At 37.1% G+C, this 24,219-nt stretch overlaps 1 protein-coding gene across 1 annotated transcript in view; it reads right to left on the bottom strand.

Moving 5' to 3' along the window:
- Nucleotides 1-8,536: 8,536 nt before the first annotated feature.
- LOC144665255 (uncharacterized) overlaps nt 8,537-24,219 on the bottom strand; it is a 36,771-nt gene continuing 21,088 nt past the window's right edge. The window contains exons 2-9 of the mRNA XM_078526465.1: nt 20,605-20,855; nt 19,559-19,673; nt 19,063-19,185; nt 11,367-11,489; nt 10,936-11,052; nt 10,200-10,433; nt 9,591-9,755; nt 8,537-8,868 (exon numbers count right to left, since the gene is read on the bottom strand). Coding sequence (XP_078382591.1) covers nt 8,552-8,868; nt 9,591-9,755; nt 10,200-10,433; nt 10,936-11,052; nt 11,367-11,489; nt 19,063-19,185; nt 19,559-19,673; nt 20,605-20,855 — 1,445 coding nt within the window. The 3' untranslated portion in view covers nt 8,537-8,551. The remainder of the gene's footprint in view (nt 8,869-9,590; nt 9,756-10,199; nt 10,434-10,935; nt 11,053-11,366; nt 11,490-19,062; nt 19,186-19,558; nt 19,674-20,604; nt 20,856-24,219) is intronic.

Here is a 24,219-nt window from a genome sequence, read left to right as displayed (position 1 = left end):
TTATGCACATTATTATGTTATGAACTGGATAAGAAATTAATGGATTACATAACAAATGAATAGACGCATGTAAACAAGGGAAAACCGAATCTATGTGTTTTATAGATTAACTTAGCTTAGGGCTGTAAAAGCCCGGTAAGCTGAACGTTGATTTCACTTTCATGAGAAGAAAAACAAACTCGTGAATTCTTCACGTGCGAAATACAAATTTGTACATTTAATCAGTGAAGCTTATATGCAAATATGTAGTGAATACCCAGAACGCCATGCGGTCTTGCTTTTTAGCTTTACGCTTTAACCCGACAACGTTTATTGAAATAGCTGTATACAGAATAAATTACCTGTTATAGGTAAACGTCAAAACAAACACAACATTGAAAGAATACTAAAGTACTGTAAAATACCGGTTGTAAGGCCCCGGCTTAAAGGCCCATCTCACTGATAACAAAACAAAACAAATCAAACAAACAAACAAATTCTACAGTTGTAAGTCACTTTCCCGGCATATAAGCCCTACCCCTATCTCAACTTACTCGTAGAGTAAGCAAATTTAAATGTCATATAAATGTCAATTTATATGTCATAGAGATTTAAGTTAATGCGACAACCATGAAAGGAGTTCAGAGAAGTCATAAGATCACTCCATTCAAATATGCAGATCCGTCACGCAATATGCTGCAAGACTATCACTATTGCGTTACATTCAAAGGTCAGATTCACTTCTAGTATACAAGAATGATGCGCTATTCGCGCTGGCCAATCACATCGCCCCTTTTCTGTTATGTCAATCAAGACCATGCGGTTTTATCTAGACATGAGTAGTTTTACTTCAAATTCTCTGAGCTCCCTGGAAGAGTTTTCACTGATTTGTAGTGAATACTACCTTGTTCATGCAAGAAGCATCGAACAGCCCATGACATACTCGTGATTATAACTATTTCAAGCCTGCCGAGTTTAGTGGCACAAGGATAATTCCTAGAGGAGCTACTCTATCTACAATGAATGCATGTCTGTGTCGCAAGCGTCCAAATTGTTCAAAATACGCCTTATTTTTCGCACCTTCTTCCCTGATTGATTCTTGTGCGAGTTCTGCCTTGCTGCCATGTTTCTTAGGTCAGCAATGTATAATTACAGCGGTAAATAACAAACTTTTGCTCTGTATAAGGTCTTTCTTTCTTTTCAGTTCCGGCACTCATTGAATTCTTTTTGTATCATTCAAAGAGAAACTGTGCATTGACATATCAGTAACCGAATAAAGACAGTCTTGTATTTATATATCTACTCTTTTACGTGTATGGAATGGCTAGGTCACACCTTACGGAAGCACTCCTGTACCATCACAAGGCAAGCTTTTACCTGGATACGTTCACTAGAAGCAGAGAGCAAGTACATGGGCAATAGTTGGTACCAGCTAGAAAGAGATGGACAGGACAGGAGGCTATGGCGAGAGACTGTTGATGGCCTATGCCCCTGAGAAGGAGTCGAGTGAAGAGCTTCTACTACTTATTTACATGTATACTTAAACCTATTTTATATTTGCATGCTGTTCGTCTATGGGGTATACACTTCGTATACTTTTGGGAATGAAGTGCTCCGTACAATTCGCCCTTTTGCCCCATAGTCTCACAGGGTCAGACTTTCCCCTTATAGTGGGCCCCCGGTGTTGCTGTTGTTGGTTGTTGTGATTGTTCCCAAGGGTCCTAGAGATTAGGACCCCAGTTGCTTGGGAGCCAGATTGATTATGTTATTGGGATGAGGACCTCAGTGAGAGGATAATGTACCTCTCTGTAGCCCAGGAACTAGGGCTTCTTGAAAGGAAGGAGAGGATTCCAGCCTCTCGTTGCCAACCAACTAACCTGTGATACCCTGCATGATTCCTATTGATGGTTCCTATTGGCAACTCGAGCACTTCATTTCTTACCCATCTTCTCCCATTGAACTTGTTGTCTTGCTTTGATTTCGTGAGTTGGGAACGTTAAATAGAGATAGGTAATGACTACGTTTGCAAGTAGAGAGCCGATCAGAGCGGCTTTGGTACAATATATCGCTCAAAAGAGCCTTTAACTTTTTCTTGCCTTCTCATATCTAGACGGTTTTTTGCGTTCGTGCCCGAGCCCTAAACTTAAATCCGTACTGCTTAAAACTGGCATTTTACAGTATAACGTTAACACTGAATTCGGCTCAAATATCAAGCTTTAAGCTCAAGCTCTTCACTACCTGTCTGTCGACCTTGAATCCGGAATCTCGCGAACAATGATATTTTTTTTTCTGCACCTCTTCAAAATATGTTGTCAAGTTTTCACTATTGATATAACACGGGCAGTGTAAAGATAACATTATTGTTAAGTTAAAAGGGAAGAGGGGATCGAAAGCGACTAAAATAATCGTATATTATGGTCGCACGCGGTGCAACATATTTCTTCATGACATGAAATAGTCATTACGAGGTCGCGAACTTTACTTTTTGCTTCTTTGTTTATACGTAAATCTTATAGAGTACAATAAATTTTACTGTTTCTGTATTTTTTTTTGGCAAAAAAGGAATTTGTATTAAAGCAATGATCATTGACGGTGTGAATTAATTTTACTTCACAACATGGTGTAGCAACGTTTTAGACAATTTTAGTCTCTAATTATTCACACATTTACATGCACCATTTGTTTAGAAATTGGCGCCGCGCCTTTAAGTTCAAAAACGTGCATTAGACCGAAATTATAAATAATAGAACTGTTTTCAATACCTATTTGCATCAATTGACGTTTTCTTTGACGAATGGTTACTTAAAACACCGACCGACAAATTATAATTGAAATCCACCTGTCGACAATGTCCTCGATGTTTCGTGACTTTCCACTAACCACGTACAGGTCAAAATTTCGAAAGAGAAAATGTAATATAACTTATATATAACTGCAAAGATTTTATTCTCCGTCCGTTCTTTGCACCGCATGAATTCACGTATTACGTAATTTATTACACATATTTGTAATCTCAGGTCAGAATTTGCTTAGTCCACTCCACACTGACAAGAAAAGATGATCCCATCTTTTTTAGCATGCTTTGCACAATTCAACAGAAAATTAACTTCTTTGCACGAGATAAAACAAACATGAATTTGTAATTAGCAAAACGGTAGATATGCGTGCTTGTTCACAACCGACTATATTTTATTAATTAAAGATGAATTACAGTCCGCACTGCGCAATCTCGGCTGCAATGTTTATGTGAGCCTCACAAACAAAGCAAAACTAAAAATTACGTGACAAACTTACCTGTTTCTTCATTATTAACGCCAGATATCCTTGCAGAACAAATAATAACAAGTAGAAGAACCTTGACGCTATTTCAAACCGACGTTTCAGCTCATCGAAAATTCTTGAACGATGCGAACTGTAATGGCGGACTAAAAAACTTCATGTATGCTGTCAACGAAGTGTAACGTTTCAACGAATTCAAAACATAAACGAAAACAAACCCCGAGTCTGCGCAGTACGGACTGGAAATCAGCTTTAATGTTCGTAGCCTCGCATATCGCTAAAGACATCTTTTCGAGTTGAAACAAAGTTAACACAGTTCGTTCTCGTTGTGGAGGATAAGCGTCACTCTTGACAACTGGCTACAAAATACAGTTATTCGATATTGCAAACAAAATAACTTTCGATAACTCCCTAGTAGGAATCACCGACACAAGTGACAAAATAAATAATACTTACAAACTGTTAACACAAACACTGAATTAGATTTTAATTTTATGAAATATAGCTGCTTTCAGATCGCAATGAAGTAGCTCCTCAATTAGCTGGAATGGGAAGTGCATTTTATCAAACTAACAGAATAGATACCGTTCGCCTTTTATTTCAGCGGTGTTGTTTTTGTTATGGAACACCGTTTAAGATCCGCGAAAGTTAATTGACAAAAGGGAACATTAAATATCATGTCATAAGTAGTACACATGCATTACTCACTTGCCTGTTATACTGCAAATATAGCGAAATGATACAATTGCTGATTATCGCATATTACAAACTTGCAAAATAAATAGCCCTAGAATAAATTTTCAGGCAATAACTAAACTTACCCTTAGCGAGCGTCAGGGAAGGCATCAATGAAACCCATGACAAGAAAAACATAATCAACGAGAAAACCATGATTACATCACAGTGGTTGTTATGAGTCCTCACGTTTTAAAAACATGAAGAGATAGTACTGGATTAGAACTAGTAATGTGAAGTCGAGCCAGCAACGCTGTACTCAAGCCAACATCGACTTATGAAAGATAGCGTGTTGTGACCCTGCAGTTAACAAAACATGCACATTACAAGCTGCCGCCACCTGCTGTTAGCTAGGTTTTCCCTTTTAAGTTATGTATTTTTAATCAATGAATAAAATCACTGTTCCTTGGTAGTGTTATTTAACACTTAATCTATCAACGACGCTTAAGCCTGAACAGTTTCCTTTATGGCAATGTTAGCATAGACTAACTCTGTGTTGGGCCAAGTACCCCATTAACGCCATAGCTTATTCTGCAGAGTATTTCTTCTCCCCCTGGATGGGATGCCTATCCACCGCAAGGCTTCTCCCACCATTAATTTCGCCGGTACCCAATTATACAGCTTGGTGGAGAAGGACAATGTGAGAGCAGAGTGTCTTGCCCAAATTATACACAACACAGCGACCCCGGAAAGGCTTTAGTTCCCAGACCGCTCGAGCTGGAGTCCAGCGCGCTAATTATTAGGCGTTTCCTATGTTAGCATTTCACGGTGCAACCCTCTGGAAATTCACCAATTATGCGATAAACAATAACTTATAACCCCTGAATTTCAACTACATTTCTCAGCAATTCTTAGACATTCAGTTCTTGCAAATAATTTTTAGGAGCTAGTGATTTATCCTATCTGAAGTTAACTAACAACAGTCGAGGGAAGATATCGTTAATGCTAAGCCGTTCAGTATTAAGTCAGAAGTCAAAAATATGATTATTCTTTGTCGGTTGCTGTGCACTTTTTGTAACGTATTGTTTAACAGAACAATATCGAATTATTGCGTTGTATCAATATCCTGGGCACCGACCTATAGTTTAATTAAGGTGGATGTTTTCACTTTGTTATGTGCAGCTGCAGAGTGTCTAAAATAAAATCTTTCAATTTGCGTCTCGATGTCTCAAGTTTTATCCGCATAAAGATGAAAACAATCTAAAAACTAAGATATATATAGTAAAAACTAAGATAAAAAACCCGGTGATATCCATCGTTTCCAAATCCTTTCAATTTTTGTGTTTATATAAACGAGCTGGGCTTGAACATCAGCAGGAAGAAGACCAAGACAATGTAGCTTACATGTACAAATACACCATTGCCAGTGGAATTGGATAATGAAGATTATGAGGAAGTAGAGGAATTACCTAACTGGGAAGTGTCATGAGCGAAAGCAATGCCACGGTTAAGGACATTACCCACCGTCTCCAGAAGGCCAAATCATCATTTGTCCAACTGAATAAAGTATGGAGGTCACCAAACATCAGTGAAAAAAAACAAGATAAAGATCTATAACAGCAATGTCTTGTCAGTACTAATGTATGGTGCAGAATGCTGGAGGGTTACCCAAAGATCTTTTTTTTTCTTGTCCGCACATTATTGACTTTTAAACCTGCAGGCACCGACGTTGTGGAGCGAAAAAAGCATGTTTTTTTTAATGATACTAGAAGTCACTTACTATAGCAATGGTAGCAAAATACAAAGTATGCAGGGAGCAGATCCACAAAAATCAGATATAATGTAGGAGGAGGAGGAAACTAGAGGTAGCAAGAGAGTGAGCCCCGCCCCTACTTCAATTGCAGTACTTTCAAAATAGGAAGGCCTGCACATAGGAAAAAAAATTAAGTCTTCCAGTGGCTTATTCCGAAATCTGATTGGCTAACAACAGACAATTAGCACTCTGTGCACGCTCAAGAAAACGAGCTTGGCCAGAGCCCGCGTTCTTTGTCTGCTGATCAAAAGAAAGGCGGGCTATTGGGACAAGTTTTCCTGAAGTCTTATGAAGACTTTATTAAGTTTAGGCCCCTAAAACTGTTTCTCGAGTTCTTAGAGTTAAAGAAACTATGTCACGGTATTGTAGGACATTTTTCTGATTACAGTTGACTCCCGATAACTCGAACCCTCAAGGGAAATTGAAAATGGTTCGAGTTATCGGGAGTTCGAGTTATCGGGAATTGAAAACAAATGACCGGAACCAATAAAAAAAAGGGTGTTAACTGTTTCTATTCATTCAACAGTGTAGACCAGTGTTCGTTGAAAAAAAAACAAATTTAATTCGATTTGATTCGATTTAAATCGATTTTGGTTCGAGTTAGCGCGAGGTTCGAGTTAGCGAGGGTTCGAGTTATCGGGAGTCGACTGTACTTTCAAATTGAAAAAGACGTCAAAGTAGAAAAACAACAACGGAGTAACGAAAACCCGAAAATAAACACGGATGGTTTCGACTGACGAAGATCAAGACGTATTATTAGCAACGGACATAAACATATAAAAAAAATGTCATTTTTTTTTTGGTTGAATTGTCCGTGAAGTAGCTCCTTTAAATTCAGTTTCACCGAGTTGAAATGAAGAATACAGGAGGTAGTACATATAACCAGTTTATTTCTGATGCAGTTATTTTACATTTACACACACACACCACACGAGATGCAGCTAGATGCTTGATAGTTTATTATACGATTTATTTAACAATTTATTTTATGATTGAGATTCGAGTGTTATACAGAAACTTCAAAAAAAGTCGGATTAAAGAATTTAAGCGTGCGCGACAAGACCAAATGGAGGTCTGGTTTTTCACTGGAATTTTGTATATTGGCCTAGACTCTAGAGGAAATGTACAAGTTTGTATTTTTGCCCATGAAATATTTGTTTTCTTTCCACTCAGGATGCATTTTTTTCTGTAGCTTTACTTTCACGGTCACATAGCACATTTGAGTTAAAAAAAATTCTTCTAAAATTCAATGTGGGTAAAAGTTCTTTGTTTCCACGTGTCAGAAGAGAACGAAAACGCACAGAAAGGCAATTGTTGTCGCGTAAGCTTTGAGCCTCGGGCACTTCTTACGCTTCTTTCGTGCTCTCCAAACTTTCCGCGAGCACCATAAATCGATAGTTCACGCTAAAGAGTAAACATTAACCACGAACACATAGGGTGGTCCGTCTGTGGTCAGCCTAAAAGAACTGTTAGTAAAATCCTTCATATAATGAACAAAGACATAAAGTCCTTGATACCAAACTTGTATTGCTGGTAATGAAAACGTTTGACTGATCATGATTCGCCGCTTGATTTGAGAAAGCAGTACAACATTTCACCGTAAAATCTATTTCTCTGAGCCTTTGTTCCTCACGCTTTCTTTTTTGGTTCAAAACTTATAGTTTCTAAAAATAGTGATTTTTAACAATCGAGTTTATGTAGTTCTAACTTATAGATCAGTCCTAAGAGCATCTAAAAAAATTAATATGGCTAAATGGGACTACAGTATAGTGATGTTTCAATGCAATTTAACATGGGATAAACGGATTTCAAAACTTGAGTTAAATCTCACAAAGAAACTTCTAAAACATCAAATTGGAGCACGTATAACAAAATTGATAATAGTACTTAAGGTTAGAAGAAATAGTTGTAAAAAAACATTTTTTTTATGCAATAAGAATCATGCAAGGCTCATTTTATACGAAAATGATGCTCACAAGCGTAGCTATTTACGATTACATTGCCAATAAAAGTACTACCCTATTCCTTCTAGCACTGTTCGTGCCCGGGGGGGGGGGGGCACCCTGTATAATTTTGGGTGGGGGTGTGCCGCTGGGAAATTGAAACCCTTACCCTATACCAGACCATGTTCAGCTGATTTTTGCAACCCTTTACTAGACTAGACACCAAAAATTCCTACCCTATCCCAGACTTGCATTTTTTTAGAACTGTATCACTATCAGTGTTTTAATTGAAAACCATCTGTCAACAATGATGCCGGGATGATTTTATTTAACAATTAGACTACGAGCCCGAGTTTTCTATGAGCAAATAGTCAACGAGGCGCAGCCGAGTTGACTATCGCTCATAGAAAACGAGGGCGAGTAGTCTAATTGTTTTAGTAGAAACTCTAAAGGATTGCAGTCCAAAACCTACAATATTGTGCACTTTGAAGACAAAAATCAAGAAAATTTACCGCTTAAAGAGCTTCGCGCGCGCGACTGTTTTCTATCGGCGAATAGAAAACAGTGAGAGAACCAATCAGATTCGCGGATTTCCAATAGAACGCAGCTGAGTTTCTACTAATTATGTTTAGAAAAGCCTCTTTCTCTTCTGAGTTTCTATTCCTATTTTGGACTTAATTCGTCATACCACCGATCAGTTTCCCGGCAAATGCTACCCCATTCTAGACAAAAACTTTCTGATTTCTATACCCTATCCCAGACTAAACTGCTTGAAAATCATACCCTTCACAGCGGCACGTACCTATATAGCTCATATATGGGAGTGCCCCCCCCCCCCGGGTGTTCGTGTTCATACAATTGATCAAATAAGATAAAACACTTCCACCTCATCGAGTAAGAAGTGGCGAGTCCCAGCTAGGATTGTCTGCTCGTCTTTTACTCCATCCGGAACACTGTATGAGCCGCCAAAGTTTGTATATGAATGGTAGTTACCATTTGCATTACTTGCAATGTGGATATCATGGCCTACACCAAATGTTGGACCGTAACTTGGTGCCGTGTAAACTGCGTGCGATGGATCTTTCACCATAGCTTTAAATGGTTCCAATCCTTCTTTATTTTGGAGAGAAAAGATGAAAGCTTTAGTTGTGCTGCGGTATTCAACGTAGGGAGAGGAATCTAAAGAAAACGAAAAGAAAACCAAAAAAAAAGGACGTTTAAAATAAGTGCAAATTAAGCAAACATCATAATCGATTTTTTTATGCTTTTCGGAATTTTCATAACAATCAACGAAATTAGCTCTCGAGTGGTTCATGTGAGCGCCATGTTAAAAAAATTTTCAATCACATTTTTAATCACAAATATACATTTTGGTTGTTCAAAATCTGTAAAAATCAGTTACTATGCTCATTTAAGTAAACGCGCCACGTGTTTATAATTATATAGTTTACGGTTTAGATTCAGCCCGCAATACACAAACAGATTGTGCTGCAGAACCATAAAAAAGTGCAATAAAAGCGCGGGCGTAAATAACACGCACTGTCCATTAAATAGCCCGTAAACACAGTTGTTTCTTGTCGCCCCTTGTCGGCTTGGCGCACCGCAACCGTTGGGTGCGACGGAGGCGGCGGAATCCACAAGTTAGAAACAGTTACCAGGGAAACATTAATACTCTGGACTCTGCTGTTATGTTGTATAGTAATTATATCAAACAGTCAAGATAGTGTTTCATCACATTTCCAAACACTGAGAAGAGAGATGAAAAAACAACGGGTATGGAGTATTTTTGACGAACTTTGAAGTGTCTGGAAAAACTAGATTACATTACATTATTAATTTAAAACATTATTGCATGTTGTAACATAATTATTCCCTATCCTCAAACGTTGTCTTTTCCTTACCGCAATCATCCCAGTCGCCACTGTAGTTAGTGTCAAATGAACACCACAATGTTTGACCATAATCTGCATTGGTACATGCGTGGTAAGTTGTCCCTCCATATGTGAAAGGAAATACGCAACAGCGACCTTGCCGGTCCTTTGTCTTTGCCCCTAGAGCACAGGGTACTACAAAACAATTTAAATTGGAACAATAAAGAAAATTGAAAGGTGAACGATGACATGGTCTAATTAACAATTAGACGGCAAGCTTAAGGTTTCGCCCCTCGCCAACTATCAAAAGCTGGTAGAAATCGAGAACGAGCCGTCTAATTGTTTTAGCATAACCCAGTGTCTGATCTATTAAACACACAATATCGCTGGAGTTGATTTTTTGAAGGATTTGTTGATAAAATTTAGCGAAAAACTGAGCGCGCGCTCCGAGAGCGGTCTAACGATCGATAGAAGGCACCTGTGTAGCCAATCAGATCGCGCGTTTTTCAAATAGACGGCAGCTGGGTTGTGCTAATGTTTGATAGAAAGGTAAAAGGGCAAACAAACACACAGTAAGACAGTCAGTCAGACAGTGAGTCAAACTGACGACAAGACGACAACTATAAGTAAGTCATTTACCCCATGGAATGTCCGTGTATCCTCCAAAAACGTAATTACCCTTTTCTATGATTGTAACAGAGTTTTTCTTTTCGTCACACTGACTATGAAAGGTACTGGCATCCCAGCCATGCATGAAAGCGCGGTAACAAAGCAGCCATTGAGAGTCATTGCCAACAACAGGCGCAATGAACCGGTGAAGATGGGAGAGATAAGATTCATTTTTCGACAGTATAGTCGAATTTAGTGCAAAATCTGCAAATAAAAATCATCATCATTGCAATGTGAAAACCTGGCAGGGTATATAATTCAGGTAAAGAAAAAAAAAACATATTTTGGTCGCCAATCCATGCGAGCCCGCAGTGGCGTTGTTTAATGAAAACATATCAAAGCAACGCAAAGCACAGCAAAAAACTGTAATTCGCCACAAAGTACTACAAAGCATTATAGCAAAAAACAGCACTTTTTTCTTCTTCTGATTTTACCTTACAACTTAGTGAATGCAGAAATGGTTTTATTTTGATGAGACCCGAAACAATTCAGCGCGATGACGTCATCGTACAAGGAGGACTGCTGACCAGCCACCTTCGTTTCAGGAATTGCCATCAAATAAACTATCAGCTCGAGTACTATAAATCCCAAATTCCAGCATTGAAAAGATCTTATATATATAAAAAAAACCTTTTTCAAGTTGACACTTAGTTTAATCGGTTTATCATGACATTTTGGGACCTACACATGTGAAAGATGGACTTACTGTTCTCACAATTAGCCCCAGCGAAACCGAATCCACACTTGCAGAGATACCCGTCAACGGTACTTTCACAAACACCACCATTTTGGCAAGGACTCTGATTGGTACAAAAGTCAACAGCTAGAACGACAAAATATAAAATGATTAACAAAGCAGTTGACTCAGTTGCCGCCTTAATTTTATGCATAACGAACTCTGTCATATTTGCAAATTCATTATAATAATTAATGCATTCAGTTCGGCTCACGTGAGGTTCGACGTATAAAGCAACCGTCGGGCTTCTGTCTGTCTATTTGACTGGCAAATTCAAAGATGCAGCAGAAGTCGCGTTAATTGATTTCTACGTCGAACTTCACATACATCTGTAATTCCTGAATTAGATTTAGCAAATGTGAAATATATGACCTTGAAATGTAGGACTTGTGTACATTCACCTGTGCAATCGTGTCCATTTCCTGTGAAGCCAGGCTTACACGTACAGTTAAATGATCCCTCGTTATTTTCACACAACGCATTTTGGCTGCAATTATGGCTGTTCTGAACGCACTCGTTAGTATCTGAAAACAAAAACAAAAAAATGATAAAATATAGTTTACAATGTGAGTACAGATATTTAGGAAAATGTAAGGGGCCTGAAGAGGAAATGGGAACTGAGATTTGGACAACTTTACACTGGAAAAATGGGATTAAGGTCACTTTGACCGGGAATCAACAAAAAAAAAATAAAACTAGGACTGAGATTTGGAAAATCCGGGAAAACAAAAGCCTGGGCAATGTAAAAGTTGTAAGGGTTCTCTCTTTCTAAACAACAAATATATCAACCATTCAGCTTGCACAGCAATGGACACTGCGGCAGTTATTCTATGTATTTGTGCTAATGAAATGTTTCTATGGACAAAATTGTATTCATGGAGGGTTAAGTACTATCAAATCATGTAATAGCAAGTGACATCGACTTTATAATCAAAGGCTCTATGAGCAAAGTCGTGAATGTGGTATATTATAAACTGATAGCCCAGAATTAGCCAAAATAAATTTTAAATGTCTGCTGACAAACGACAATTTTTGTAATTGTCTATGAAATCTGTTAACGTACGTCATAGTTGAGTCATTTTTAAAATTCTAGCTGGTAAGTGATAAATAACCCCACATTCTAACTGAAAACTAACCATCCAGTAGTCCATCGAGGCCTTCTAGCTAAGCAGCTAAGAAGTGAGGATTATTTCAGAGCTTAAAATAATTAATGCTGAGAGAGACACGTATAGTGGTAACAAGATATGAGGTACCTTAAGATGCTGCGAAGCTGGTAATGGAAAGAAGCTAGGGAATTTTTTTTCACCAAACTGTTTCACATTTGCTAAAGGGTTCTTTAATTAATAACCAGGTAGCTCAGCCATTTTATACAGGACAGTGGTATTATTCGACATACATTTTTCTCTGTTAAAGAATGGCAGACACTGTGACAGAAGGCAAATAATTAAAAGAAACTAACAGATGCCTCATACATGTGACTTCTAAGAATTGAAATTGGCAGGAAACAGTAAAGTCAACATAATTTATTATCAATTTAGAGGCCTGATACATGTAACAAATGAAAACTGCTGCTTATTTCCTTTTCTGGTATCTTTACTTGCAACCAAAAAGTTTACTTTACCCCTTTACATGCCACGAAAATCATCAATGCATTTTAATCAGCCTTATTAATTCATTTTTAAATAATTTCTATACATTGCCAGCCAACCTGCATAGATTTGGTGGCCATGTTGTATTAAAGGATCTGAACCTTAAAGCTTGTTTATCTTTTACTCTTTGTTTTCAGCAGTCAATAACAATAACTTCCAAATATTTTATTTTTCAAGCTATACAGTCTGCTAAAAGTCAATTTATAGAGAGCAGTATTCCCTGTTTGTGAAAAATATATGAGAGTAAATTTGAAATAAAATTATTTTTCTGATCATGTGTTTCATACAAGTTACGGCAGGATGTTCATTCCAGCCCACACCTCTTGACAGCCTAGCCCCATGCAGAGTTCAGTGATGTGTTGTATTGCAGGATATTGTTTTGGCGAATCTGTAAGTTAATTCAAAATTCTATGTGCCTTGTTAAAATAAATCTGTAGGACAACACGTACAACAAACCATCTAAGTGTAAGCAATTTGTTATTTATCAGCAAGGTTCCTTTTCGGCTGAGATGAGGGGGGGGGGGGAGGCATAGGACATGTACAAAAATCGACCTTAAGGTTACTATTGTTATATTAGTGGCTATTACATTTTAGCGCTTTTAGTGAGTTGGGCGAAAATCGCTAAATTTAGTACTTGCTAAAATTTGCCTTGGTCAAATTTCAAGTACCTCCCCGGTACCCCCTTCCCACCCTAATGGAACACAAAAATGGCATGTACTAAAACCCGAAACAACGAAACGAAACCACCGAAACGAAACGACCGAAACCGCCAAAACGACCGAAACGAAACCACAGAAACAACCGAAACGTCCGAAACGAGCGAAACGAAACAAAATTACCAAAACAAGCACAACTTCAATATTTTCGCCGCTTACCGTACTATGCACTCAATTTAGCCTAGTATACACTCCGGTTAGCCTACCATTCGCTCCGGTTAGCCTACTATACACTCCTGTTAGCCTACTACACACTCCGGTTAGCCTACTTTTCACTTAGGTTAGCCTACTATGCACTCCGGTTAGCCTGTTTACAGTTAGCTCTCAATTATTGTAATTGGTTTTGTCTGTTTCGGTGATTTAGTTTTGTTTCGCTCGTTTCGGCCGTTTCGGTTGTTTCGGAGGTTTCGTTTCTCTCGTTTCGGTGGTTTCGCTCGTTTCGGTCGTTTCGTTTCGGTGATTTCGTTTCGTTGTTTCGGGTTTTAGTACATGCCCACAAAAATGGATACTGGTAACTTTTATTATATTTGTTCTTTTAGGCAATGCAATTTATGTTCATTCAATGTCAAGATATGGTAGTCTTTTTCTTTTACTGAACATTTATTTTCATCCTAGCCATATATTCATCACCGGCCAGTAAAAGCTGGTTTACACGATATTACTATTTTTTGAAGTTTTTGGAAAATCCCTATATAGTCGCTAAATCTTGCTCAGAAAAAATCGTTAAAATTAATAGCTGCTAACAATAGTGCTCTCTCAGTATTTCTTTGAATGTCTACCCCATAGCACTCAGTGGATGTTGACAAAGCAAAAAATTACCTGAGTGCAATGATACACCCCTGGAGAAGCTACAATTACCACAGTTGAACTAATATGTCCCTTTTTTGACAGACCAGCGGAAGGAAAAATAATTGTAAGGGACTGATGCATAATACTGTGTTTACAAATGTCAGCAAATGTAGTTTTGCCTTCAAAAGCAGAGCAAATTTATCATTCACATAACATGATAAGGCTTGCTACCTAATGAGCTACGAATGCCAGAGGAAATTTTGATTTAAGTTTAAGTCACGAGATAGATGTACTTGGGAACTTCGTTAACGAGAGTGTGACAACGAGTATAAAATATTACTAGATACAAAAACTTGACGAACGTGCAAATGAATGATCGACCGAAAGACAAAGCAAGCCAACTATAGATATCTCTAATTGTTTCGAAACGCATCAGTTTAATCTTGCTGAGTGAGACTAATTTGTAGCGGAAAATACAGCCTTATTTAGGGTTTAATATTACTTACCAACTATTTCATTGCATTTCAATGATAGATAATTTCATATCCGCGGACTTTCAAAATATCGGCGTGCAAGTTTCTTGCTTCCTTGGCCATCCTTTCCGTTGCATTGTGTGTAAATGTGGATTCGAGCACTGGCCTCACTAGAAAAATTCCTTCCAGAAAGGAAAAAATATTCGTATTCTCCTGATGTACATCCACAAGTTCGCATTACAACTCGGGAAACCAGCCCACGTTCGTCCGCCATTTTGAACTTAATTTAAACTTAATATAAAATTGCCAGGTTACCAAGGGAGTTAACACAAATTTAATTGAATTTCTCCAGCAAACCGCAATAAGTCGTCATTCACGACTTAAAATCAAAGGCTCTATGAGCAAAGTCGTGAATGTGGTATATTATAAACTGATAGCCCAGAATTAGCCAAAATAAATTTAAAATGTCTGCTGACAAACGACAAATTTTGTAATTGTCTATGAAGTCTGTTAAACGTACGTCATAGTTGAGTCATGTTTAAATTTCTAGCTGGTAAGTGATAAATAACCCCATATTCTAACTGAAAACTAACCATCCAGTAGTCCATCGAGGCCTTCTAGCTAAGCAGCTAAGAAGTAAAGATTATTTCAGAGCTTAAAATAATTAATGCTGAGAGAGACACGTATAGTGGTAACAAGATATGAGGTACCTTAAGATGCTGCGAAGCTGGTAATGGAAAGAAGCTAGGGAATTTTTTTTCACCAAACTGTTTCACATTTACTAAAGGGTTCTTTAATTAATGACCAGGTAACTCAGCCATTTTATACAGGACAGTGGTATTATTCGACATACATTTTTCTCTGTTAAAGAATGGCAGACACTGTGACAGAAGGCAAATAGTTAAAAGAAACTAACAGATGCCTCATACATGTGACTTCTAAGTATTGCAATTGGCAGGAAACAGTGAAGTCAACATACTTTATTATCAATTTAGAGGCCTGATACATGTAACAAATGAAAACTGCTGCTTATTTCCTTTTCTGGTATCTTTACTTGCAACCAAAAAGTTCACTTTACCCCTTTACATGCCACGAAAGTCATCAAATGAATGCATTTTAATCAGCCTTATTAATTCGTTTTTAAATAATCTCTATACATTGCTAGCCACCCTGCATAGATTTGGTGGCCATGTTGGATTAAAGGATCTGAACCTTAAAGCTTGTTTATCTTTAACTCTTTGTTTTCAGTAGTTAATAACAATGACTTCCAAATACAGTAGAACCCCGATATAACGATCTTCGATATAACGATATTCCCGATATAACGATGAATATTAATTCTATGTCCCGGCAAATGTTACAGTAAAATGTATGGGACAGAACCCAGATATAACGATCTTCGATATAACGATATTCCCGATATAACGATGAGAATTTAGCGAACCGAACGTAAAATCTTCCCCCATATACCGATATTAACAGAACACAGTCAAAATTTAAGCAAAACCCTGATTTTAATACAATAACTTTACTGTTATCGAGTAATCTCTAACGTTTTTGACAACAGCTGTTGTATGATGATATACAATTTTGATACTGTGTTTTAAGCCTCATTATCCAGTAAAGAAGTACATCGAAGTACATGTTAGCTTGACCCCGATATAACGATATTTTCGGTTATTTTACGGCCATATCGTTATATCGGGAGTTTCGATATAACGATACCCCGATATAACGATATAGTTTTACTGCTCCCTTGGCATATCGTTATATCGGGGTTCCACTGTATTTCTTTTCAAGCTGTACAGTCTGCTAAAAGTCAATTTATAGAGAGCAGTATTCACTGTTTGTGAAATGAGAGTAAATTTGAAATAAAATTATTTTTTCTGATCATATGTTTCATACAAGTTACTGTAGGATGTTCATTCCAGCCCACACCTCTTGACAGCCTAGCCCCATGCAGAGTTCAGTGATGTGCTGTATTGCAGGATATTGTTTTGGCGAATCTGTAAATTAATTCAAAATGCTATGTGCCTTGTTAAAATTAATCTGTAGGACAACACGTACATCAAACCATCTAAGTGTAAGCAATTTGTTATTTATCAGCATGGCATGCAACCAGGTTCCTTTTCGGCTGAGATGACTGCATGCATTTATTTGGGGGGTGGGGAGGCATAGGACATGTACAGAAATCGACCTTAAGGTTACTATTGTTATATTAGTGGCTATTACATTTTAGCGATTTTAGTGAGTTTTGGGCGAAAATCGCTAAATTAAATACTTGCTAAAATTTGCCTTGGTCAAATTTCAAGTACCTCCCCGGTACCCCCTTCCCACCCTAATGGAACACAAAAATGGATACTGGTAACACAGGCGTCCCAAACTCACGATTCGAGAAATCGATGGAATAAACGATTTATGAAGTCATATGAATGATTTATGCGAGCGTATGAATAATTTATGTAAGCGTACGAGTGAGTTATTTTAAGCGCATCGAGTGGGACGTGACTGCTTGAAGTCGCGCGGTGTTGTGTTACAAATTAGACCGTTGGAGATTTTGAGCGCTCTATAAGACTTTGTATGGAGTTTAAAATAACGCGGAATAAAAGCGCTCGACGAAATAAAATTTTACATTTTTTTCAATGAAATAAAGAAAATGTACTCACCTTTCTTGAATCCTGTTGTCCTTTTGGGCTATTTCATCGTTTTTGGGGGGTTTTCAGGTTCTAGTCGTACCCTTCATAAGACGAAGTGAAGGGTACGACTAGAACCTGAAAACCCCCAAAAACGATGAAATAGCCCAAAAGGACAACAGGATTCAAGAAAGGTGAGTACATTTTCTTTATTTCATTGAAAAAAATGTAAAATTTTATTTCGTCGAGCGCTTTTATTCCGCGTTATTTTAAACTCCATACAAAGTCTTATAGAGCGCTCAAAATCTCCAACGGTCTAATTTGTAACACAACACCGCGCGACTTCAAGCAGTCACGTCCCACTCGATGCGCTTAAAATAACTCACTCGTACGCTTACATAAATTATTCATACGCTCGCATAAATCATTCATATGACTTCATAAATCGTTTATTCCATCGATTTCTCGAATCGTGAGTTTGGGACGCCTGTGCTGGTAACTTTGTTCTTTTAGGCAATGCAATTTATGTGCATTCAATGTCAAGATACGGTAGTATTTTTCTTTTACTGAACATTTATTTTCATCTTAGCCATATGTTCATCACCGGCCAGTAAAAGCTGGTTTACATGATATTACTAGTTCTTGAAGTTTTTGGAAAATCCCTATATTAAATAGTCGCTAAATCTTGCACAGAAAAAATCGCTAAAATTAATAGCCGCTAACAATAGTACTCTCACCCTTTGAATTAATGTTAAATTTCTTTGAATGTCTACCCCATAGCACTCAGTGGATGTTGACAAAGCAAAAAATTATCTGAGTGCAATGATACACCCCTGGAGAACTATAATTACCACAGTTGAACTAATATGTCCCTTTTTTGACAGACCATGTGTATGAAGAAAAAATAATTGTAAGGGACTGATGCATAATACTGTGTTTACAAATGTAGTTTTGCCTTCAAAAGCAGAGCAAATTTATCATTCACTAAAGGCTTGCTACCTAATGAGCTACGAATGCCAGAGGAAATTTTGATTTAAGTTTAAGTCACGAGATAGATGTTCTTGGGAATTTCGTTAACGAGAGTGTGACAACGAATATAAAATATTACTAGATACAAAAACTTGACGAACGTGCAAATAAATGATCGACCGAAAGACAAAGCAAGCCAACTATAGATATCTCTAATTGTTTTGAAACGCATCAGTTTAATCTTGCTGAGTGCATAAGACTAATTTGTAGCGGAAAATACAACCTTATTTAGGGTGATTTATTACTTACCAACTATTTGATTGCATTTCAATGATCATGAAAGATAATTTCATATCCGCGGACTTTCAAAATAAGCTATTGTTCGGCGTGCAAGTTTCTTGCTTCCTTGGCCATCCTTTCCGTTGCATTGTGTGTAAATGTAGATTCGAGCAGTAGCCTCACTAGAAAAATTCCTTCCAGAAAGGAAAAAATATTCGTATTCTCCTGATGTACATCCACAAGTTCGCATTACAACTCGTGAAACCAGCCCTTGTGCCGTTCATCCGCCATTTTGAACTTAATTAAAACTTAATATAAAATTGCCAGGTTACCAAGGGAGTTTACACAAATTTAATCGCAGCAGACCGCAATAAGTCGTTATTCACGACTTAAAAAGGGTTTTTGTTGTTGCTGGTGTTGTTTAATTTAAAGTAAGTTAATTCAAAGATGCGGCAAATTCGCATTAACTGATGTCTACGTCAAACTTTACATGCATCTGTAATTCCTGAATAAGGTTCAGCAAATGGTAAATGTGACCTTCAAACCAGGCCTTATTTTTCTACTTCATGTAGGATTTGTGTACATTCACCTGTGCAATCGTGTCCATTTCCTGTGAAGCCAGGCTTACACGTACAGTTAAATGATCCCTCGTTATTTTCACACAACGCATTTTGACTGCAATTATGCGTGTTTTGAACGCACTCGTTAATATCTGAAAACAAAAACCAAAAATAAATAAAAATACAGTTTACAATGTGAGTATAGTGAATAGGAAAATGGGGAAGTTAAAAACGTAATGACGTCATTTCGGCGCTATGGCAACTCCGATGTCAATATACCACTGGTCATAAAAAAAAATCATCTTTATGTAATACAACGGTGGTGATCGTTTTTTGATAGCATTGTTAATGGCGACGTAGTTAATTCTCAAACTTGAGCGGTGTTATCCCTAAAAATCCAGTTGGGCTACTTTAAAAGTAAATGCCAACTAACCGAGGACATTAAAATATCAAAAGATAAGATGATGGAACAAAACAGGCAACTCAACGGTGAGAATATTTCAGTAAAAAAGGAATATCTCTTACCATCTTCACAGTTTTCACCCGTGAATCCAGAAAAACATAGGCAACGGTACCGTTTGCTTGTAAAACCGGATTGACAGGTTGCGTTGTTCTTACAGGGAGCCTCACCACAGGCATTCTTAATAAACAACGGAATGGTTCAAGTAAGTTGATGATTGATTCATTTCAGCCAATTTGGTTGTGCTTATTATAATGGAATACATGAATAATCTCTAGCCGCATATTCTTTTTCCTATTAAGTTTTAAACAAATAATCAAGTTAATTCACACACTTTTTAAGCAGACAATGTTTGTTTGTTATACTGGGGTTCGTGTGGCTTTTAAACAGTATATTTATACAATCCGACCTCTATTAAGCGGCCACCCTTGGGACTTTGAAATTTGGCCGCTTAACGGAGCTTTGCCAACTAATAGAGGTTTAACGCGATGTTATTGACTTTTTATAGTAACATGCTTTAAAAAGTGAACATATATGAAGATGAATCCAAAATTAATCGTAACAAAACATCAAGTGCATTTCCAGCCCATGTTTGGTTCTAGTTTTAACACAGAGGGCACGTAGTAGGAATGTACAGTGTATTTCTTCAAGTTGATAATGTACAGAAACAGATGCAGACAAGTTTCTTAGGCGTTTTTGCATCGACAGTTAGTACGTGAAAAAATTGTGCTCAAGATATATATTTCATCATTTCGCTTGTAAATATAATTTGCTGGCCGCTTAATGGAAGTAAAAAAACACATAAATAATACACTTGCGACGGCAAAAAGGTGGCCGCGGCCGCTTAATAGGGGTGGCCGTTGAATATAGGGTTTCAAATACAGCAGTTTACTGACAAAGAAATCGGGACTTTGGGAATTGGCCGCTTAATGGAGGGGGCCGCTTTATACGTGGCCACTTAATATAGGTAGGACTGTATTAATTTATGTCTAGAGGTGCAACCCAAATTAAAACTTGGTGTAGTGTCAATCTGAATTGCTGCGTAACGCATCAGTCGATTCTATTTACTTCTTGTATTAAAAGACTCGATGTGCGCAACATTTATTCTTACATTTGTCCCATGATATACATAACCGTTTCTTTTCTCCAGGTCCTTGTCGTGCTCTTTATGGGTTGAATTATTCAAGTCACAGTTGCGTGATCCTGTGAATTCAAAGTTGATGCTGACACAGTTGTGTTCAAGGTAGCATTGAAATTCACAGGAGTCCTGGTCCAATACTTTAATGGTTCTTATCACGTGATTGATCAGACGTTCTCCATAGAAGAAGTAAGAGCCTGGGAACTCCAACTTACGGCATTGATCTGAAACAATCAAATTATCTCACATTCTCGCAGTGGTATTTTGTTATATATTTTAGTATCAAGTTGGTTGATATTTTAATCTACTCAATAAATGAAATTATATTCTCAATTGAATTATAGTAAACTGCTCTTCGGTACATTTTGAGGAATTGACAATTTTCAGTTTTGACCCCACTATAGATCGTTGCAAAGTGGTTACCTACGTTCCGGAAAATTGAAAATTGATTTGTCTTCCGGTTATCCGCGAAAGAAAGCAAAACGATGAAATGAATTCGTCCTGATTTATCTAACTCGAAAATAGCATACTGTAGATTCAATGCATGGTTTCGGTTTTGTTTCTAAAAGCGTAAGGTTTCCACATCCTTTTAGTATTCTTTTTTTCCAAACAATTAAAATGCTCGTTTTTCATTATTGTAATGGTTTTTCTTCGGATCATAGTCTGGGGCCATGTGTCAGAAAAATTGTCCCCGTGGGCATTTCATGAACATTTTAGTTTCTTTGCAGAAATCTATAGTTTAAAAGGTACTGAATCGCAAAAAAGTTGTCTGCAATTTTTTTGAAGTAGTTTAAGACTTATTTAGATTTTGACCCCGAAATCTAGATTTTGACCCCGAAATCTAATTTGCATAAATAAGGAAAACCGAGTTTGGCCCTGTATACTATCCCATAATGCTTCCATACTACACAAACCTTTGCATACGTGTACTGTTAAGTCTGTTGTAGATCTATAAAAGGCATTGCCTATTGGCTATTTCAAGACACTGTAATTCTTTTTCCACAATTCTGGAATTTTGGCTCAAACTTATAGATTTCTGCAAAGAAACTGAAATGTTCATGAAAAGCCCACGGAATTACACATGGCCCCGGACTATCAGCGACATCTCTCTGGTGAAAACCTTAACAAATATTTTGGTAAATGAAAATACAAGGAAGCACTCGAAATAAGGCGTGAATTATAAATATATAAATTTACTCTTTGTTTCAGAGCTTATTTCTTTAAATATTGCAACAAATAACTTTTCACTAAATGTGACCCATTTTATTAAATGTGTTAATTTTTGTACATTCCTGATTAATTTTGGCCCGCAAAAAGTTATTCCGTCAAGAAGAATATCGGTGCTAAAGAGCTAATAGTCGATGCTAGTTACCAGAGTATTAATTAACCCCAAAAACATTCGTTGTGTTTTAAAATAACACTTTACTTATTTTCGTTTTCCATTTATTGAAAATATATTACGTTGCATTCACTTGCATTCACGTGTTCTCTTAGAATCGCAAGAATGAAAACTAAACTCCTTCGCTTTCACACGCATGCATCACTTTGCACAAAACACTCAAACATGCCAAGCTTTTGTTTACAGAAGACTTCACTAAAGGTCCTTTTTAAGCTATAGAGACATGACAGATATGTTATTCAGAAAGCGCAACCCGCTTACAGAACGAGTAATACACATTTATCTGTTTATTCGGCTTAACCATCGCGCAACACGCTTTCAGAACGAGTACTACACATCTACTTTCCAATCTTGGACATATCCTTCGAACGATTGTTATGTAATATCATGAACTGCTTTACTGCGGTAGACGGTATATTTATCTCTTTCATTTTGCATACAGATCTAGAAAATCGTTCGTTTGTTTCTTTACTGCTTATGTTTAGAGGGCGAAGTGGTACCGTCTACAATCGTTTAGTGGTAGACAGTGAAATTAGCGAAGTATTATGAGCAATTGTTATCGCGGCACGTAGTCACAAAGTCTTTGAATTTGTAATGAGCGGGCTTTATTTTGTTTGTTATACACGCTTTCAGAACGAGTAATACACATCTGCTCAACATATATCCTTCGTGCAATCCGCTTACAGAACGAGTAACAGATTTATTCAACTTATTCTTCGCGCAACACGCTTTCAGAGCGAGTAATACACCTACTTTTGAATCTTCAACATATCGGCTCCGAACAATTGTTATGTAAATTCGAAGCGCGTGACTGCGGTAGACGGTATATTTTTCTCTTTCATCTTGTCACGCTTATTAACCCAAATATTTCTTTATTCAACAGATCATCGAAGCAACTGACCGCCGAAGGCACTGAGACGAAGAAGTTCTGAGTATGAACTCAATAAACAACGCATCTTTTATTTCTCTACCTTTGTATCGGTTTCGTTCTTGTCTTAGTTAATAAATATTAGCAGCGTTGGTGATGAAATTGCTTCAAATAAAGACATTCACGGTTATATTGGTATACCAGTACACTTGGACAAATTCAAAAGTCTCAACAAATTTGGAGAAATACTATTTTACAAGCAAGGGGAACACAATAAAAGCTAATAAACTCCGGATGTCCGGAAACCTAAGACCTAAGATCTAAGACCGCGCGCGTTCGATGATCTAATCTAAATATGCTTTGTCTGTTATTTTCGACAAGAATTTAAACGTAAATGCATGCGGCCAAGAGGAAATTCAAGTGTAGACTTTTTTGTCTTTAATTTAGTGTACAATTTGAGTCGCATTTAACTGAGAGCCGTATCTATAAACAAGCTTTCTTGAAATGGCCGCCATATTAAAATGAGAACTGTTGCCATGATAACATGTCACATGAGCTCAAACTTGGGGGTTGATTGGCTAATGGTTTGTTTTGGCCGTGGTTATCAAATCTGATAACTGTGCCGGGCTGTTATAAGTGTCATTTTCAGAATAAATCTAATGTATCACTAAGAAATTCTTCAAAGCATAGATGATTTTGCATAGTAAAGAATTTTATGGTGCTGAATCGAAATAAAAGTTATCTGCAATTTTTTTTAAGCCATTTAGGCCGCTTTTATGCAAAGTAAATATGACAGTAGTAATGTACTACACTCTGAGGCAAAAAATTTTTTGCCTTAGAGATTTAGTACATAACTACTATCAGCACTGGATTCCAAAACTGAAGCCAAATCTGAAAAACTAAATCTGAAAAACTAAATCTGAAGCCAAAGTGAAAAACCTAAACTGAAATCAAATCTCAGAATCAACCCTAGGTCAACCCAAGGTCAAAAAATGGAAACCAAACCTTGAAGCCAAATCTATAAACTATACCTTGATTAAATGATAAAAATAATCTTTGATTATTTTTGACAATATTTTAAAAAAACTTCTTATACTCTTTTTCAAAATTTTGGATACAGTGCTTTTAAACAAGCCGAGTTTTTATGCTGTTGTTATTATCATGGTAAATCTCTTGTACTGAATATCTGTTGTGAATTATCTTCTAAAACGATTATGATTTTTGTTATTTTTGAATTCATTTTTTCTTTTTCAAGGTCGGATAATACACTGTTTAAATCATTGTAAATGTTACATAGGTATTTACTTGTTTCATTTTCTTC

Source organism: Oculina patagonica, chromosome 9 (genome assembly GCF_052425735.1).
Source record: "Oculina patagonica isolate OP01 chromosome 9, crgOcupat, whole genome shotgun sequence".
Taxonomy (NCBI): Eukaryota; Metazoa; Cnidaria; class Anthozoa; order Scleractinia; family Oculinidae; genus Oculina; species Oculina patagonica.
Note: the sequence above shows the minus strand (reverse complement) of the source record. Positions and strands in the feature narration are given on the sequence as shown.